This window comes from Marmota monax, unplaced genomic scaffold, assembly GCF_021218885.2.
Source record: "Marmota monax isolate L192 unplaced genomic scaffold, Marmota_monax_Labrador192_F-V1.1 WCK01_AAM20220418_F8-fsc00184, whole genome shotgun sequence".
In the NCBI taxonomy this organism is placed as follows: Eukaryota; Metazoa; Chordata; class Mammalia; order Rodentia; family Sciuridae; genus Marmota; species Marmota monax.
Window position 1 is genome coordinate 2,326,346 of NW_026695008.1, and position 20,380 is coordinate 2,346,725.

The 20,380-nt window shown below is 37.5% G+C and overlaps 1 protein-coding gene across 5 annotated transcripts in view; it reads left to right on the plus strand.

Annotated features, from left to right (window-relative positions):
* Nucleotides 1-20,380, plus strand: part of Ntng1 (netrin G1) — a 365,393-nt gene that overhangs the window by 188,016 nt on the left and 156,997 nt on the right. For all 5 annotated transcript variants that reach the window (XM_058573685.1, XM_046427578.2, XM_046427582.2 and 2 more), the window contains exon 3: nucleotides 8,003-8,643. In XM_058573685.1, the coding sequence (XP_058429668.1) occupies nucleotides 8,003-8,643 (641 nt within the window). The remainder of the gene's footprint in view (nucleotides 1-8,002; nucleotides 8,644-20,380) is intronic.

Sequence of the window (20,380 nt, forward strand, 5' to 3'; positions counted from 1 at the left end):
CGACTTACCCTTGAGCACATATAATACTCTTTCTGGGAGCATTAGTAACCTATGATGGCTGTCTGTATAATTTAATTACAGACTGAATTGCAAACATCTTGCTATCTTCCTTATTTCCATTCTTCATGATGTTTTTAACATTTAGTGTTGCTTTATTAGTATCCAGTAAGTAACTTATGCAATGGAAGAAAGGAGTTTGAAAGAAACAAGGAGTACATGGACAAGCGAAAAAACCAATCACTTTTGGAAATGCATCCTTAGGAAATTCTCTTGTCTTACCTCTCATGATGGAGTGGTCACTGCCAGAGGATGTTTTTGGTCTTCCTGTATTCTCTCAAAACTGGTGGCCTTCAGCAAATGGGCTTCAAACCCCACCTAGACTTGTTTTCTCATGTGAGAGAAGAAGAAACCAGTGTTTGAGCATCAAGTCAGAGCTCCCACAATTTAATGTGCTCACACTATCTCTTGTAATGCTGTTTACAAGTCTCGGGACATTTTCACTTTCATGGTGCTTTACCCCCTTGTTCCTCTCACGTTGCTATGACTTGAATGCTGACAGTCTACTTCAGCAATAACACTTTATGTTATTCTGAATTTTCTTGTCTGTGTCCTGGTTTATTTCAAGTCCATCTACAAGGTGAAATACCAAGCCAAACATTTGTGATTTTTTTTTAAGAAAATAATATTTTAAAAAATCCGTTTCCCTAGCACATTCAATAATGTCACCATAGCACAATATTTTTTCTGTAGACATTCTTTTTCAATTTCACTTGTTTCTGTTAACATTTATTTTTTCTCCAGTACATGTATAGTCATGATTTAGATTGACATATAGGAATCTGTTCGCATGGCTTGTGGCTTGAGAATACATTTGGCTCCTTCTGAGAAATGTGGTCTTCTTGACCTCTGTGGCCTTCGCCCGTTTGAAAATCCTAACCATAATCCTCCGTGGGGATTTGCGCAGGTGTCTATTATGGCCCATAATCTGTGATATGACTTCCAGTATTCTCATTGCAGAAAGGTTAAGCTTCTCCATCTTTATTTTTGAGCAAAAAAGTCCATAAGGTGTTAGTATTGTCAGGGAGCAGATTGAAACAAGGTATAACTTCAATCAGGCCTTAAGCCTACATCTGTGCTGGAAGGAATCTTTGCAATGGGCAAAAGTTACTGTTAAAAAATGCAATGGTCACTTTAACTCCAAAGTTATAAAAACAGAATCCTGTATCCTCTACACTTCTTAATGTGGCCATGTTTTCCAAACTAAAATTTGAGACTCTTGCTGTGATAGATACAAAGGTACTTTTGTCACAACAGTTATCAGGATATCTAATGTTGGGACACTCCCACAGTATTCAGGCTATATTGTCACCATATGTGTACTCCAGGTTGGGACCCAATGTACCAATTAACAATGCAGGTTAGAAACTGAGATTATCCTGCTATTTGTGGAGATCATTGTTCTTTATGCACTAAGGGCTATAGAGCAACTGGAAACTTGTTGCCTGAGGAGATATAGTCTACGTCTAGGACTGGGTTCACCAGGGCTTGCCAGTACATCTGTATTGGTGTTATTGTTATTTATCTTTCAGGTTTCTGGAAGAGATGCCCACTACCTTGGATCTTACATTCTCTAGTTCTCACTTTTGTCTGCCTCTTCCCAGTGCCAGTAGCAAAGCTGTTAAGACCTGAAGAGGGGCAGCTATGCAACCTGTGAACATCAGCTCCCATACTCAGAATAGGCTCCATATCTTCAGAAAAGCCCTAAAAGAGGGGACTGCCCGTTATATGGTCAAACAAGAATTTGGCAGTAGTAGGACATAGGGCAAGGAAGAGTGGCTAGAAAATCCCAAGAGGGTCCTGGGTATGGAAATTCCTCTACCAAAATTATACCTTTGATATAAAGGAGTCACTCACCAGCCTTCTAGAAACTGCTGTGTTTTGTTGTCTCCCTCGAAGGTGGAGTGAAAGAGGAAAAGCAGCCATTTGCCCAAGAGGATGTCCCAGCCTAGCAGTTAAAGTATGCCATGGGCTCATGGTTCCTCTGTTTGAGAAAAAAAAGCTTTAGAGTCTCCTACCAATTTCCACATCCTTTTAGAAAAAGTTGCACTGACAAAGCCTAATGGTATCTAGTTCTGAATTACAGTGGGAACTGGTTAGGGCACTAACCCAGAATGCTGCTTTTGCCTTTGTGTCTTTTGTGACTGTCACCTATCAATAAAACAAGTAAAGATCAGCCTGATACAAATGAATGCGAGGCAGCTCTGTCTCGATGTTTTCCAGATCGGTTTGAGTGTTAACCCAAATGCTTCTCACAATCACTTGTTAGTACATGCCTGCTTGGCATGTAACTTAACAGTTCAGTAGCAAATCTCACTGAGAACTCCCTTCATTTCCAACTGTCATTCCCAATAGTTTGCCAATAGATAAAGCACGGAAGGGCAAGGTCAAAATGCTAGTAACCTCAAATTTTACATCAATACTGATTATATGGGATTTTTTAAACTCTGAAGAAACTACCAGATGTTAGGTTAAAAGAAGTTCTTTTATTTAAAAGTGTCACTTGCCAGAAGGAAGACATCAACAGAAACAATGAAGACATGTCTCAAACTTTATTTATCCATTTAATTCTGAAAGCACATTAAGAAAGCATAACAACATTTCACTTTGGCTACAAATTACTAATTAAGAAGTAACTTTAATTCTCCAAGAGGTAAAATATTAACATTTTTAGATGAAATCAAACACCACAATCTTCTAATTGTTATAAAAAAAATTCAGCAGCAAAATCTGTTTAATAATTTAGGCATCTTTGGTGGTGTAAATATTATCTGCATAATCATAAATATTTTCTGTTTTGTCCATAGACAATCAGCTAAGGATCTGTTGCTCATAAGACTTAAATTAAGATCAACTTAAGGCTGCCTGCTGGCCACAAAATAATTACTTTACACTTGCTGATGCCTGAATCTGTTAGATTTAGCAGCAAGATGTATTCTTTGTTTTCGTAAGTAGGGGAAAGTTGCTTTTTCTTATATAAATTCCATTGTTGATGTTATTAAAAAGGATTAGGGTGGAGTTGAAGTAGTTGAAAATGTAATTAATCTAATCCCTTTAACAAGAATTTTTTTCATATTGATAATTCTCTATAACAACAAGCATTACAGTTCATACCCATGTGAAATATTTACACTCAATATTTTAGTGTATAATCTCTCCTCTAGCTTTCTATATCAGGAATAAGATTTAGCTTTCTTTTTCTTTTTCTCTCCCCACCTAAAATGTAAAGACCAAAAGAAATCCTTTTACTTTTTTTCTCTTTGCATCCTCTGCTAATTTTCTCACAATGCCTTTGTCTCTAGGTAATTTATGTTAATGGCAATCAAATCATTAATCTCCCCAAAGAGTAGGAATGCTCTGAAAAGAGGAGACTGGTCCAATTGATTTTTTTTTTTTGGTATCTTTTGTCATTTGGTACAGATTCTCATTTCAAATGATTTGTTTACCCATCGATTGCAATAAATTGTTATGCTGCTGAAAATATCACTAAGAGTAGAGTCAGATGAAGGACGAAACTGTCATTCTGGCCAACCTCCTCTGATTATCTCCAGTGTAAATTGGGAATTGTTCTTAATCTGCTCAAATGTCATGTTATCAGAGAGACCTTCTCTGACCTCCTAATATAAAATTACAATCACCATCCCCTCCCACTAACACTCATCCCTCTAATTGGATTTATTTTTCACCATAGCAGTTATCACCATGGGCCATTATAAAGCATTATATGTTTGCTTAATGCATCTCCTCCAACTAGGATGGAGACACCACAAAAATAAGGACTTGGATTTGTTTACTGTTATATCAAGTGCCAAGACAAGTTCCTTAAATATTGTTGTATAATAGGCAATCAATAAAAAATTGTTGAGTGAATGAGACTTTGCTCTCATCTCTCAGGTGCCTAAAGCACCAGATCTGTGTGAAGCTATGAGAGACTTTCCATAAAGACTTGTCAACCTTTACCCAGAGCTGGCTGTCCTGCTCAGCCCAAGGGGAAGGGTGCCCCTCCCTGTGGAACAAAAGCAGAGACCTAGAGCTTCGTGTGGCCATGTCTTCATTAAAGGACTAATACTGGGTTGTGAGGTACTGTCTGACCTCCACGTGTTTACAATTATAAGAAAATATAGAGAATCTCAAAGGGGGATGCCCTGCAGGGTACTACTTCTGTGGCATATCAATAGGGGTTACTAAGCTATTTAACTTAGGACTCCATGGCAAAATAAGTTTTTGAAACTAGGTGTATTTTGTGCAGCTAAGCAAGGATCTTAATTTCAAGGTATCCCAGATGTATGATTATGCTCATCAGGGCTAAGACAAGCTCTTAGACACTTTTTCTCAAACATTTGATCCCAGCCATTTTCTTTCTGACAATGCTGTTTCTAAGAGAGTGTTACAACACAGAGGACTCCATTGAGTTGGGTATTGAGCAGACCAGGCAGGGGTAGGAGAACAAGTTCTGGCTCAGATTCTTACGGTCGGCTATGTGATCTTGGGCAAGTTCCTTAACACTTCGCTATGCCTTGATTTCCTGTTCTGTGAGGTAGGGATGAAAGGGATTTTCCCAAGACAAGTAAACTATCCAACACATCAGGGATGACTAAATGGTGGATATTGTCAATGCCATATACTGAATGTATATATAAATGCATTTGAGATAGATTTCTTCAAGCATTTCTGTGACGCGTTTGTTAGGATTTGTACCCACCCCACTCCCCGTAGAAGAGCTGGCTGTGCCTTCTCGTCCTCTGGTCCCAGCACCTTGTCCTCATGCTCCATGCTCCTAGGCTGAAGGTGAACAAATGCTGTATTTCAACATGACTTGATACAAATGTCTGTTGGCTCCCTTTGGTGTACCCCACAGAGCTGGTTCCCTTTGTTCCCTCACTCCTGACCTCAGATGAAGACACATTCCTCAGGAGGAAGGGGGGTAATGTCCAAGTCAGTGATTGTGCAGATGGCTGCATGCTGACAGATTTTTAAGTGACCATATTTTTTTTGGTAAATTTCAAAGGAAGGTGAGATTTGTGTGAATCTGACCCCTTCCAGTAAAATGCGCATTTACATATATTTAGAATTTATAAATCCTGACAGATTCCACAATATTTATAGCCCTCCATAAAAAGCCTTTGCCAGTTTGCAGAGCTTTGCATTTGGCTCTCTGGTATGCTTAAGAGAACTTAAATAATAATAAATTTGGTGATTTATTCCACCTGGAACAGAAACTTATCCCCACCCCCTTGGATCATTTTGAAGGGGATACCTATAAATAGTGCCACAGACGCTGGGATCAGGAATAGGGAATTGAAATTTGAGAGAGAAGTACAGAAACATTTTCATCATCACTGATTTCTTGAGTATATTTTTAAAACAGTTCTGTTCTTCAAATAATGTACCTTCTCCCCTTTCTCCTGCCTCATCTCAATTATACTTGAGTCTCCCAGACCTGTTGCCAACTTTAAGATCCAATTGCATTAATGGGAAAAAGAGACTGAGAGTATTAGCTGACTAGGTAGGAGAGAGTTGCCTCTAGGGAGGCCAAAGCAATTCTCCAATGTTCATCTTGTATTTCATAGGAGTCAGCAGGTAACTGAGCATCGATACCGAAAGTGTATATTCATTATTTGAGATTCATCTCATGCATCCAACAGGTATGAAAAAAGTTCCAAGTTCCTGAAGAAGACGAAAGGACATCTAATTGTAATTGTAAGAGACAGTCTAAGGACAATGTCAAAGGGTAGATTCTTTTACCCATCCATACTCATGATCACCTGGTACAGGGCAAGAGAGAGTCGTTCCTCCTTATCCATATTTCCTCTTTCCATGGTTTCATTTACCCGTGGTCAACTAGGGTCCAAAAATATTAAATGGGAAATTCCAGGAATAAATAACTTATGAGTCTTAAATTATGCACTATTCAGAGTAATGTGATGTAATCTCTTGCCATCCTGCTCCATCCCACCCCGGCCATGAATCATCCCTTTGCCTGGAGAACCCGTGTTATTTCCACTACATGCTCATTTGTCATTTAGCCAAGGTCTGAGTTATCAGATCAACTGCCTGATGTTATAGTGCTGTGTCCAGGTGCCCGGGCATAGTAACCACACACCTTCTTACAATGACTATGTCATTCACACACTTCCTCTCCTCACATTGTGTCATCTCACATCATCACAAAAAGGATGAGTATAATAAAACATTTTGAGAGAGACCACATTTACATAAACTTTGTTACCATGTATTGTTATAATTGTTCTATTTTATTATGAATTACTGTTGTTACTCTTTCACTGTGTCTAATTTATAAATTACTGTTTATTATAGGTAAGTATGTATAGGAAAAAGATAGAGGATTCAGTACTATCTGTGTTTTCGAGCTTTCACTGAGGGGTTAGGAAAATATCCCCTGGGGATAAGGAGGGACTACTGGACCTGAGTAGTGGCTTCCAAATAATTCTATTTGTTATTTTCTAAAATAACATAAATAAAAATGGGGAGCCAGTCATTCTCCATAGGATCCCCTGATGAAAGCCACAAGCAGCCACTTAGTGTAGCACAAGCAGTGTTATTACAATGCTGAGACACTGATATAATAAGATTTAGTTCCAGTTACTTGTTTGGATTGGAAGGGAAGTAGCCTTTGACAGAAGGAGAATAATGATAATAGTAATTAACATCGATGGAGGGCTGCTATGGGCTGCCGCAGAGTTTGGTTTGCAACACCGTCCTAATTATACAGTCGGCCCTCCATGACCAAGGGTTTTGCATTCCACAGATTCAACCAACCATGGGTTGGAAGTATTGAAAAAACAAAATTCAGAAAGGTCCCCAAACAAATCTAAATTTGCTGTGTGCTGATAACTGTGTTGAATTCAGGCAAAGGAGGTGACATGTGGGTACGTGCTACTGTGGCCTTCACCATTTCCCCGATCCTCAGTCTCTCCAGGGCTCGTTGTTTGAGCATGGTTCGCCCCATCTCATTCCTGCACTATGTGCTTAGGCCTCTGATATCTGTTTCTGTACTGAACATGTACAGATTTTTTTCCCATCAATATTCCCTAAGCAATGAGAACAACAACTATTTACATAGCATTTGCATTATGCTAGGTATTATAAGTAATCTAGAGGTGATTTAAAGTATGTGAGGGGATACGTGTAGGTTATATGAAAATACTATGGCATTTTATACAAGGCACTTGAGCATCTGCAGATTTTGGTGTCAATGAGGGTTCTGGAACTGGTCCCTCATGAATACTGAGGGATGATTATAGCAGGTTTTCTTGGAACACCCCCCCCAAACCCCAAGTCTTTCCTGAGCAATCCTCTTATTCCAGCTAATCGGATGGCAGATGTTTGGACCAAGCCCCAGAGCCTGCAGTGTACCACATTTTAATGATTTGTGGTGAATAAAGTAAATGTTTTAAAACCAGACTTTATGAAGCAGAGACCCAGTTAAGTATGATGGATGGGAGGCAAAGCTGAGAGAAACTGAACATTGCATGGGGGCATTGCTTCTCAAGCAGGACATGGGTTTATGGTTCATGGGTAGTTCTAAAATCTTGCTTGAAAAATGACTTTTTAAGGAACTATGCTCTTAAGCAATGTCCTTGAGGCAGGGGGAATTTCCCTTGCTCTTCCATAACATCTTTCTAAGAGGGAGCGGAGGTACTGAGCTGTTAGACGGTTGCTCTATGTCTTAGTGTTTCTGTGATCTAACACATATGGGATAAAAAACTGTTAAAAGTCCATAGAAGGAAACAAGACTAGAAAATTATCATATTTATTATGTTTTGTTTTTTTAAAAAAACTATTATAGAGGATAATCTGTTTAAAACAAATAAAAATGATTATTGAGAACTTTTTTATTTTCATGCCTCTTAGCAACAGCAACATGGCAAGACCTGAGTTGACCCCGTGTTTTAATGTGGCACCTCTTGTTCTTCCTCCACAGGGCAATCCCTACATGTGCAATAATGAGTGTGATGCAAGCACCCCTGAGCTGGCACACCCTCCTGAGCTGATGTTTGACTTTGAAGGAAGACACCCCTCCACATTTTGGCAGTCTGCTACTTGGAAAGAGTACCCCAAGCCTCTCCAAGTTAACATCACTCTGTCTTGGAGTAAAACCATTGAACTCACAGACAACATAGTTATTACCTTTGAATCAGGGCGTCCAGATCAAATGATCCTGGAGAAATCTCTCGACTATGGACGAACATGGCAACCCTATCAGTATTATGCCACAGACTGCTTGGATGCTTTTCACATGGACCCCAAATCTGTGAAGGATTTATCACAACACACCGTCTTGGAAATCATTTGCACAGAAGAGTACTCCACGGGGTATACAACGAATAGCAAAATAATCCACTTCGAAATCAAAGACAGGTTTGCATTTTTTGCTGGACCTCGGCTACGGAATATGGCTTCCCTCTACGGACAGCTGGATACCACCAAGAAACTCAGAGATTTCTTCACAGTCACAGACCTGAGGATAAGGCTGCTGAGACCAGCTGTTGGGGAAATATTTGTAGATGAGCTACACCTGGCACGCTACTTTTATGCCATCTCAGACATAAAGGTGCGAGGAAGGTAAGAGAATGTCTGCCTCAATTAGGAATGGGTGTGTCCAAAGGAATCACCAGTGTGTTGAGGCTGCAGTTCCTAAGATGGCATTTGTCAATTTCTGCTGCAACATTTTCTCAGGAATACCAGTGTGCTGGTACATTCTGAAGGTATTTGAGATCCTTTGGACTCAGCAGTAATTTGTAATCTCAGACATGCTGAGAAACCTGGTGGGCCTGGTGGGATTATTATTTATTTATTTATTTTGTAGTTGTAGATGAGCAAAATGGCATTATTTTGTTTGTTTATATTTATATGGTTCTAGGGATCCAACCCAGTGCCTTACACATGCTAGGCAAGTGCTCTGCCACTGAGCTACAGACCCAGCCCGGCCTGGTGGGATTCTTAAGAATTCAAATGAAAACAAAAAAAAAAAGAGGAGGTATCTTACTTAAGACAAAGGAATTCCCTTGGTCAGGAGGTTTTTAGTTTTTTGTCATTAAGGCAATTAAAACGTAGGGATTAAATTCTATTGTTCTAAAAGGGACTGAAAAACAAGAAATAGATCTTGTAATTTTACATGCAAGGAGATTATAACACACAGTACATCAATCTGTTCATATTTGTTATATTGGACCAAAAAATCTGGAAATGAAAGCTATATTTCTTTGCATTTATTAAATCAGAACCATAAGCATTAGGAAATAAAGCATCTGTTTAAGTAGGGACAAGTTCTACTTCTTAGGTTTTTGGGTGCTTTTGTATTGAAATGATGTGCCACATTTAAAATATGGACTTGAATTGGTGCCCTTCATTTGGTAGATCAATCACAGATGGACCAGGGTTGCAATACTAATGGTCACTGTTTAGAACAAATAAAAATGCTTGTCTTTGATTTTGACAATATATTAGAAACATAATGAAGTTTCCAAGAATTTTGAATTGTTGTTTCAATGACAAATTTGAATAATGAGAACCAGGACTACCAACATAGATATTCCCAACCAGCTTTGCAAGTGTGGCATAGTATCAAAATAGCCAACTAATGAAAGTGGAAGCCTAGGTTCGTGAGTAGGGAAAACTGAAGGTAAGAGTATAATTCATAAAAATGGAAATAAAGGAAAGGCAAGTAAAGCTATAATCACTCCAGAAAATGCCAAGAGAGCTTGAAGTTATAATATATGAGGATAACAATATAAGCGGTACGTCTGTCATGTTGGTTTAATTAAATAATCATAAAATTTAGACAGAATTAATTCAATTTACTGGTTCCCGGCATCCCTTAGGGCAGCCAAGTCCTCTGAAACTGGACAAGTGATGAGATCTGGCTTTCGGAGACTTACCTTGTGTAATGCTAGAATGAGGAAGAAGTCTCTGCTGCTAAAGAAAGGGCCGTAGTGGGTACCCAGACTAGAGTGATGGGCACAACCTCTCAGAGTGGTATCAGGATCTTAGCTGTGGAGAAGTAGCAGGAACTCTGTTCCTCAAGGAAGAAAGAAACTGTAACTATGGAACCTTATTTTAAACTTTTAACTAAGGTCTTGGTGATGGATGATGAAAGTATCTTTAAAGCCAAATATTTTTGAGAGATATATGCCCTGATACATTTGTATTTCAAGCTTGCAGGTTCCAGAGTATAGAGAGCAGTTCATGTATTAGCAGAGAACCATGACAGTATGATAGGGAGATGTTGCCTTGAACATGAGTTTGCTGTTTATAATAAAATGCAGCCATTATTATGCTTAGGAACATTTTAGCAAAAAAATATTAATTTATATTATCTTATTCTGGAGGACATATATGAAAATAATTGATGTTGATATTATTAACAATAATATATCTAAATCAAGTAGTAAGTATTAGATTCATCTATAAGATTAAAGGTCAAAATTAATAAACTGAGATTTGGATTTGAATCCTAGCGTGAGCTACATTGCTAGGTATATTTATATAGGTCAGTTTCCTTACAGTTTGAGAAATCCTTAATCTGAGTCCAAGTTGCTATAACCCAACTCCTCCAATCACTTGCCCTTCCACTTGTCAAGAAGGCAATCTTAAGAAACCTTGTGGCTGGGAAACACCATTGTTGGAGTTTATTTTTGACACTGGGTATCCATTTATCTTTCATCTGATTGTTTAAAAGAATCAATTGTTTAGAAGAAACAATCAGATCAAAGGAAAATACAAAATACATTTTAAAAGTAAAGACATTTTTATGCCTTCTCCACTGGGGTCAGATAGGCCATCTGAAGGTGGCATGTTAGAAATTTCAGAATCCCTCCAAATTTATCATTTTCTTTTGTCTTCCTACCATCCTTTCACCTGCATTTCTGTGGTTCTGGGGAATTTGCAGGAGCCCTCCTCCCTTCTCTGGGACTCACCTCCCCTGTCTTTTCCTGTTCACCAGTCAACTGTAAGCTAGTGAGAAGCAGCTGGGCAAAACAGAAAGGTCCAGTAGAGGTGAGCCCCTTCCATGAGGTCCACTCTTTCACCTACACACTCTGTCCAGATTCCTCAGGGCGGAACCAATGCTGGCATGTACTGCACTAGGCACCAGATGGCTGGAGTATTTTTAGTCTTAGGGGAGGGACCAAAGAAGCAAAGCCTGATGGCTCCGGCGTGTCTCCAGCTTTCAAGTTATATAAGGAAGATCTGCTCATGATAGAGCCACTGAAGGGAAATACTGAGCAATAGCCTGGTTCATAGGCCTTTCAGCAGAGACACTAATTATTTTACCTTTGAAAATTTCAGTAGGATTAATGGCCTAGATGGTCTTTCTCCTATATAACAAATCTCCTATAGAGGTTTGAATATTGATTGATGATTTGAAAAGAAAGTTCTAAATATTATTTTCCAAAACAATCATACATATATATTTCCAAAATTATAAGTGAGGTCTTTGTTTCATTTACCCACCCCAACATCCCATGAAATTATGGCAACATTTTACATGCCTCTGCCTACACATCTGTATCTGATAACGATAATGATATTTTTCTACTTGTTACTTTGAAAACCAAAATGTGAAAATTGATATGAGTTGTTTTTAAATAGTGCAATGGAGTCCAGATGGAAACATTCATAGAATAAAAGAATACAAAATGTTTCATCTTGAAATATTAAACTATGAAACAAAAATAATTAGATATCTTTGTTTAAAGTGGCTGTGAATTCCAATTTTCTACATTTTCTGTGCATGCGTTTACTTTCTACTGACTGGTGTCATTTTGTGTGAAAATTATGTTTTGATTGTCATTAGACTAATGTGACATTTATGTTCTTTTCAGTATGTAATACATGTGATACCTATTTTACTAGTTACAAAAACCATAATCTCATCATAAGTAATTTATTCCTCTTTTGCTATACTTATTTTGCTTTCATTTACTCCTTCTCATTGTGTATTTATTAAGATAATGGAGGGAAAGAGGAAACATGGCTATTGGCAATCTCAGCGACTCCGTAGTACTTACATTGTTCAATAAACCTAATAATCTTCATGGGCTAATTCTGACTTATGGATGTCCTGCTTCAGTAAATCAGGGTGATTTTCTCTAGTGAATAATAGAAGAGTGCAGTGTGCCAGTACCTTAATTAAAGAGCAGCTCTCTTAGTCTTGATCTCATTTTAATTTACAGGGTAATACTACAATAATATCACTAATGGAAGGTACATTAAAGGGCATCAAGTAGCATTAACTGTATTAAATTATGGTACTTGTGTTAATTAACTGCTGAAGCAAGATGGTTCTAATGGCCAAAAAGGTCGTCTAGTGCATAAATAAAATCTACTCAGATGAAGGGTGAGAGAAGAAATGAAGAGAGTAGATGTTTGTTCTGAACATCTTTTCATACAGACACGGGGTTAAATTTAAAAGCTGTAAGTACAGATAACGTCCAAATGTTTCTTAGTTACATAATTGGATGCTGTGATTTTTTTAGTTATTTTGTTTCCCTCTAAGGATTCCATAAATTAATTAAAAAATTGAACATTTTATTTGTCAGATGCATAGATTTTATTAGAATGTATACTCAACATTCTTTATGGTTTCTTTGAGGTGAGCAGTTCAAGGAAGTAATGCTATTTATTTTAATAGTTCTTACATCTGAAAGATAAATGAATGTTTGGCAATATGCTTATTTATTTTTATGACATATTATCAGCAATGTACCGACTTATTGGTTTCAGTCATAAGAAAATAGAAATTCTGTTTTAACAAAACTTTATGAGAATTGAAAGAAATTTCCCCAATGGCCTAGAAAACTCAAATCAACATCTCTTTTACTTGCTATCTTTATATTCATAATGATACGTATCAGTTACTTTTTCCATTCCTTCTCTACTTCAGTACCTACTCAGACTCCTGTACAGTTTTCCAAATAGTAAATACAGATCACCAAACTTTATCCACTGTTTAGTGTTTAGTATCTGCTGTTTCAGTTACTCATGTCCAAAAATACTAACTGGAAAATTCCAGAAATAACAATTCATAAGTCTTAAATAAATTTTATTACAGAATATTATTACAATGATTTTATTTTACTATTATTTATTGCTGTCAATCACTCACTGTGCCTAATATATAAATTCAACTTTATTATAGGTATGGATATATGGGAAAAACTGGGGGAAAAACATAGTATATATGGGGTTTGTACTCTCTACTACTCCAGGTATCCACTGGGGTTCTTGGAACATGGTCCCTTCAGATAAGGGGATTCTGCTGCAGAATCTTTTTGCCTTTTTACCTCCATTGCTTACCTCAGGAGAGGAGCCTGGGAGCATTATCTCACAGCCTCCCTTCAGGAAATGTCTTTGATGCCATTTTCAATTCACCTCTGCCTGGCTCAGAACCACACTCTCCTTTGCCTAATCACAGGGTCATGAAAGAGCCAGGGACAAAGCTGCCCTGCCTGGGTACTGGAGAGAGAAAGCTCCCCTCCCCACTAGAAAAGCAGCACTTTCATTTATAAACCTTTACCGTTTGAACGTCTTGGTGTTTGCCATAATTAGGAAAAGGTGGAGTTCACTTTCTTGAAGCAAAGCTTCCAGGTGGTTAGAGCAAAACTAGGGAGCATCAGGTAAGCAAGAACATTTGGGAAGATTAAAAGCATAAAAGCAATAGTGCATTTTTCATAGCTTTGGCAAAATCATGTAATGCAGAAGTGATTTACAAACTACAGAGGCTTATCAGTTTTCCTGCAAGTTCTCTAAGTGTCTTTCGACAACTTGAATAAATCTACCAAAATATTTACTTTCCACCTCTTGTTTAAAAGGCAATCCCACAAGACACTTTTAAACATTGTGCCTGGCCCTTAGCCATTCTTTCTCAATTACTTCTCATTATTGAAGCGGAGCTCTCCTGCCACTGAACAGATTTTGCTTTAGGAACATCTTCCTTCTTTCTGTTATCAGTAGACACTTATCCTTCACCTGGGACAGTGTGGGTTAGACAGAGGACACACAGAGATGCGTGAGGCATAGTCTCTGCCCTCCAGGAGCTCATATCCAGAAGATGCAAAGACTTGTACAAAAAGAAAAAAAAAAAAACGATGACAACATGGTTTAAGTAGTTTTCACATGTTATTCTGTTTTTCATTTCTATAACAAATCTTGAAGCTGGTAACTTTATAAATAAAACAGGTTTATCTCACAGTCCTGGAGGTGCAAGGGACCACATTTGGTGATTGCCTGGCTAGCATAGCAAAGTCCTGAGACAGCCCAGAACATCAGGTGGTGAAAGAAAGGAAGTATGTATCTTTTCAGGTTGCCCTCCCTCTTCATATTCAACCATGAGAGATCTACCCTGATAACCTTGTCCAATCCTAATTACTTCCAAAAACCTCATCTCTGAACATCATAGTTGGATTGTTTCCAGCTTCTTAATGTCTCACAATGGAGGTTAAATTTCAACACATCAACCTCTGTGGACACATTAAAACTCTATCTAAACCACAATACCATGTGAATGCTTAAAGCACTAAGGTCTCAGGGAAGGAGCTACAAATTTTATGTAGGAGGGTTACTAAAATTTTTGATGAGGATAAGAGATTTATACAGTATCTTGAAATATGTGCTTTAGTTTGCCAAGTAGCCAGAGCAGAAGAGATGTTCCAGGTAGACAAATGATGCGTGAAAACAGCACAGCATGTTAAGGAACTCCAAATAGTTAGGAATTGGGGTTTAAAGTCCTGGGAGATGCCTTCCCATCTTCTCCCTATGGACCATCATCATCTCTATAAAGTTCTAAAGGATACCCACATCTTGCCCTCTGAGTAGCACACGTCGTAAGAAATCTAAAATTATATGGATTCACACATATCAGTTGAGTTCAGGTGAGAAACATTTTAAGGCAATGGTGATAGAGGCTATTTTGGTGTCTGTGCATCCTAGAGAGATGTAGCATTGCATAAATGAGGGGCAACTATAATGCCAAGCCATGATGCTTAAGCAGAGCATCCAGAAAAGCTCTCCAAATTCCATGGAAGCCAACTCATGGCAATGGTTTGAAATCTGCTTATAAGTCAATGGGATGTGGTGACCAGTCAGATTCTAGAGAAGAACTGAGGGAAAGACTTTTTAATTAATTGACTGGACAGTGAGCCATAATATAGGGAATAAATACTAGAATAAGGTTTCAGGTAATTAGTGATTTAGCTGATTATTCATGTTATGCCATTTCAAGTAATAGAAATCCAAGTGGAGAGTCTAGTTAAGGACTTTTTAAATTGCTGTTCTAGTGCCCTAGAAAGCAGTTTGAATTAGGTTTGGAATTTATGACCTTACATGTGGTGGTTGAAGTTTGGGGAATGGGTGACACTGATAATGTGGGGTTTTAGGCCATTCTATTTGTAAATGACTGTGGTCATTTATAGAACATTCACAGAACCCTCTGGAATACTGTCATTTATTTAAAAGGTAATTTCTGAAGGAAATTGAGAAATAGTCTGAGAAGCTGCAGGAAATCAAAAGAGAGTGGAATAAGTTCAGGTAATTCTAATATTCTCCATTAATATGCAATAATAATCTTTTACATTTGTATAGCTCTCTGTTTACAAAACTCTTTCAGGTACTTTATTTACTCTAATTCTTACAAGAGATTTATGAAACAGGTGGTGTTTAACCCTGTTTTACAGATGAGAAAACTGAGAACCAGCGATACTTCATGATTTTCTTTTTTTAAAATTTATTCTAATTTGTTATATATGACAGCAGAATGCAATTCAATTCATATTATACAAAGAGAGCACAATTTTTCATTTCTCTCGTTGTCCACAAAGTAGTCACACTATTCATGTTTTCATGCATGTACCTGGGGTAGTGTTGTCTGTTTCACTCCACTGTCTTTCCTACCGCCATGACCCTTCCCTTTCCTCCCTCTCCTTTGCCCTATCTAAAGTTCCTCTATTCCTCCCATGCTGCCCCTCCCATCCCCATTATGAATTATCATCCTTGTACCAGAGAAAACATTCAGCATTTGGTTTTTTGGGATTGGCTATCTTTACTGAGCATTATCTTCTCCAACTCCATCCATTTACCTGCAAATACTAGGATTTTATTCTCTTTTAATGCTGAGTAATATTCCATTGTGTATATATACATTTTCTTTATCCATTCATCTACTGAAGGGTATATAAGTTTATTCCACAATTTAGCTATTGCAAATTGTGCTGCTATAAACATTGATGTGGCTATGTCCCTGTATTATGCTGTTTTTAAGTCCTTTGGGTATAGATGGAGGAGTGGAACAGCTGGATCAAATGGTTGTTCCATTCCCAGTTTTCCAAGGAATCTCCATACTGCTTTCCATATTGGCTGCATTCATTTGCCGTCCCACCAGCAATGTATGAGTGTGTCTCCCCCCCCCATCCTCACCAACACTTATTGTTATTTGTATTCTTTTTAAAAATTTTTCATTCTAATTCGTTACATATGACAGCAGAATGCATTACAATTCATATTATACACATAGAGCACAATTTTCATACCTCTGGTCATATACAAAGTATATTCACACCATTCATGTCTTCATATATGTATTTAGGGTCATGAAGTACATCTCATTCCACCATCGTTTTTATCCCCTTGTCCCTTCCCTTCCCCTCCCTCCCTTTTGCCCTATCTAGATTTCATCTAATCTTACCATGCTTTCCCTCCCAACCCCATTATAAATCAGCCTTCTTATATCAGAGAAAACATCCGGCCTTTGGTTTGGGAGGATTGACTATCTTCACTTAGCATTATATTCTCCAGTTCCACACATTTACCTGCAAATGCCATGATTTTATTCTCTTTTATTGCTGAGTAATATTTCACTGTGTATATATACCACATTTTCTTTATCCATTCATCTACTGAAGGGCATGTAAGTTGGTTCCACAGTTTAGCTATTATGAAATGAGCTGCAATAAACATTGATGTGGCTATGTCCCTACAGTATGCTGTTTTTAAGTCCTTTGGGTATAGACCAAGGAGTGGGATAGCTGAGCCAAATGGTGGTTCCATTCCAATTTTTCCAAAGAATCTCCATACTGCTTTCCATATTGGCTGCACCATTTTGCAGTCCCACCAGCAATGTATGAGTGTGCCTTTCCCCCCACATCCTCGCCAACACTTATTGTTGTTTGTATTCTTAATAACTGCCATTCGGACTGGAGTGAGATGAAATCTTAGTTTTGATTTGCATTTCTCTAATTCCTAGAGATGTTAGGCACTTTTTAATATATTATATTTGATTGATTGTATATCACCTTCTGATAAGTGTCCTTTCAGTTCAGTTCCTTGCTTTATTTATTGATTGGGCTATTTGTTTCTTTGGTGTTTATCTTTTTGAGTTCTTCATATACCCTAGAGATTAGTGCTCTATCTGATGTGCAAGTGGTAAAAATTTGCTCCCAAGCTGTAGGCTCTCTATTCATCTAATTGTTCCTTTTGCTGAAAAGAAGCTTTTTAGTTTGAATCCATCCCATTTATTGATTCTTGATATTAATTCTTGTGCTATAGGAGTCTTATTAAGGAAGTAGGAGCCTAATACGATATGATGGAGATTTGGGCCTACTTTTTCCTCTAGTAGGTACAGAGTCTCTGGTTTAATTCTTAAGTCCTTGATCCACTTTGAGTTGAGTTTTGTGCATAGTGAGAGAGAGGGGTTTAATTTCATTTTGTTGCATATGGATTTCCAGTTTTCCCAGCACCGTTTGTTGAAGAGGCTATCTTTTCTCCAATGTATGTTTTGGTGCCTTTGTCTAATATAACTGTAATTATGTGGTTTAGTCTCTGTGTCCTCTATTCTGTACTATTGCTCTACCAGCCTGTTTTGGTGCCAATACTATGCTGTTTTTGTTACTATTGCTCTGTAGTATAGTTTAAGTCTGGTATAGTTGTTTGTATTCTTAATAGCTGCCATTCTGACTGGAGTTTTATTTTCTTACATCACTCATATAATGAAGTGACAAAATAGGGTTGCTAACTCCAAAAGTTGTACTTTCCGTAGATGACTCAGTCTGGCACCCAGTCACTCTGAAATGGTCTTGGTAGATATAGGAGTTCCAGAGTATTCCCAAAGGAGCCATCCTTAAACAGATACAAGGAGTCAATCAATCCTATGGCTCTACCCTTCCTGAAATGTTCTGGGAGTTGCACTCAACATGACCTTGGCTGCTCAGTATTTCATTACACTAGGTTGTGGGGTGTTCATCTGCACTTGTTTTAGTTGGATTTTCTCCTGCTGTGACCAAAAGCCCTGACAAGAACAATTAGAGGAGGAAAAGTTTATTTAGGGACTCACAGTTTCATAGGTCTCTGTCCAATAGAGAACCGGCTCCATTCTTTGGAGCCTTCGGTGAGGCAGAACATAATGGTAGAAATGTGTGGCTGGGGACTAGGGTTGTGGCTCAGTGGTCAAGTGCTCGCCTAACACACGTGAGGCAATCAGTTCAAACTTCAGCATCACATTTAAAAAAAATGAAATAAAGATATTATGTCTGTCTAAAACTAAAAAATAAAATGTTAAAAAAAAAAAAAAGAAATGTGTGGCTGAAGGAATTGGGGCTTTGAACATGGTACCAGGAAGCAGAGTGAGAATTCCACTCAAGAAAGACAAAATATAAATCCCAAGGGCAAACCCCCAGGGACTCACCTCCTCCAGCCACACCCTGTCTGCCTACATTTACCACCCAGTTAATCCCTATTAGGAAATAATTGCACTGATCAGGTTAAGGCTCTCATAATCTAATCATTTCACCTCTAAACCTTCTTGCATTGTCTCATATGTGAGATTTTAGGGACACCTCACATCTAACCCATAACAGTATTCTAACTTATTTCATTTTTATGTCTTGTGTTTACTGCTGAAATCAAATTACAGTGATTGTTTCTTATTTTCTGAGGAAACAGTAAAGTAAATGAACTGAATTTTTTAAATATTAATTTTTCTCCATAATAAATATACTTTTCCATAAATTTAAATATCTGCCACTCTATTTAATTAATACAGTAGCTTCATAGTGAACTAAAACAAATCACATATATTAGTGGATAAACTTGGAAATGACCAATTATTAGTTTATTTTAAGAAAACTTGTCCTTCATGTGAGGTCGATCTATTTTTCTTTTCAACTTTCACACACTGGTCTACATTGTCTTCTCTGAAACTACAGTGAAAAGTGTGTTGCCTCTTGCATATAATATAATTTTTTAAGTTCATAGTCAATGATCCTACCTCCCTGGTCTTTTTTCCCCAAGCTAAATCAATATTTAACCATTCAGCCATCAAAATTCTAATTTACTCTTCTTTAAAAGGGAGAATAAAGCCCTTCTTTTGAAGGGAGAATGATATAAGAATATGCAAATGAAAAACTTAGCAACCTTAATTTTTTTCAAAAAATTGGAAACATTTAGAATAAAGATTTATGGTGTGCACCCATTTTAAGTGGACAACCGAGTGCTATTCTGATAATATAACATATTTTTTAAATCCTTGAGATGTTCTTGAATTGTAAAGAGAATCTATGCATAAGCAGCTTATTTTCCTTTGAGGTTTCCACAATTTTAAGCAGAGAACGTGTCTAATAATTCCTTTATTTAAATTATAAACTTCATTAACATGCAGGAAAACAACCCAGTTTAAGAATTTGTCTCTTTGTCCTTAATTCCCCCGTGCCAAAAGTTTTTTAAAGCTAGTAGGTCGTTAAAGAAAAGATGACTCCTTTTTAAGAAACATGGGATATTTAGGCAAAATACCACATAATGAGGAAGTAAAACAATTTCCTCTTCCACTACTAGCATTTGTATGGGAAATTATAGTCAGCCACATCTATATGTCAAACAATGCAAACAGGAATGCACTCAGCTTCTTTGTCTAAGCTGAGGAGGCACATTCTTTGACTTAATTCAGTGGTTGGCATATTCCAACAATGTTCTTGCTGAGTTGAAACAAAAGGCATTTTCCTGACATATTCAGAGATGATAACCACTGTCTGATATTTAGTGTAAGAGATTTTGGGATCTATGTGCAATGGTTCAATAAATAGATCATTCCTAATTTTTCTCCAAATAGAAGAATAAAAAAGGTTAAGGTTGAGGGTTTTATCATTGTAATTTAATTCTGTGAATTGACATATTGATTCTATTACAATATAGGTCTATATTTCAGTTTAGTAAGTTGCTTTTAGAACTAAGCATATTAGTTTAATCAGAAGTGACTACATTGCATGTAAACTCATATTTGTTATTTCTGCCTTTTTAAAAATCAGTCGGAAACTTT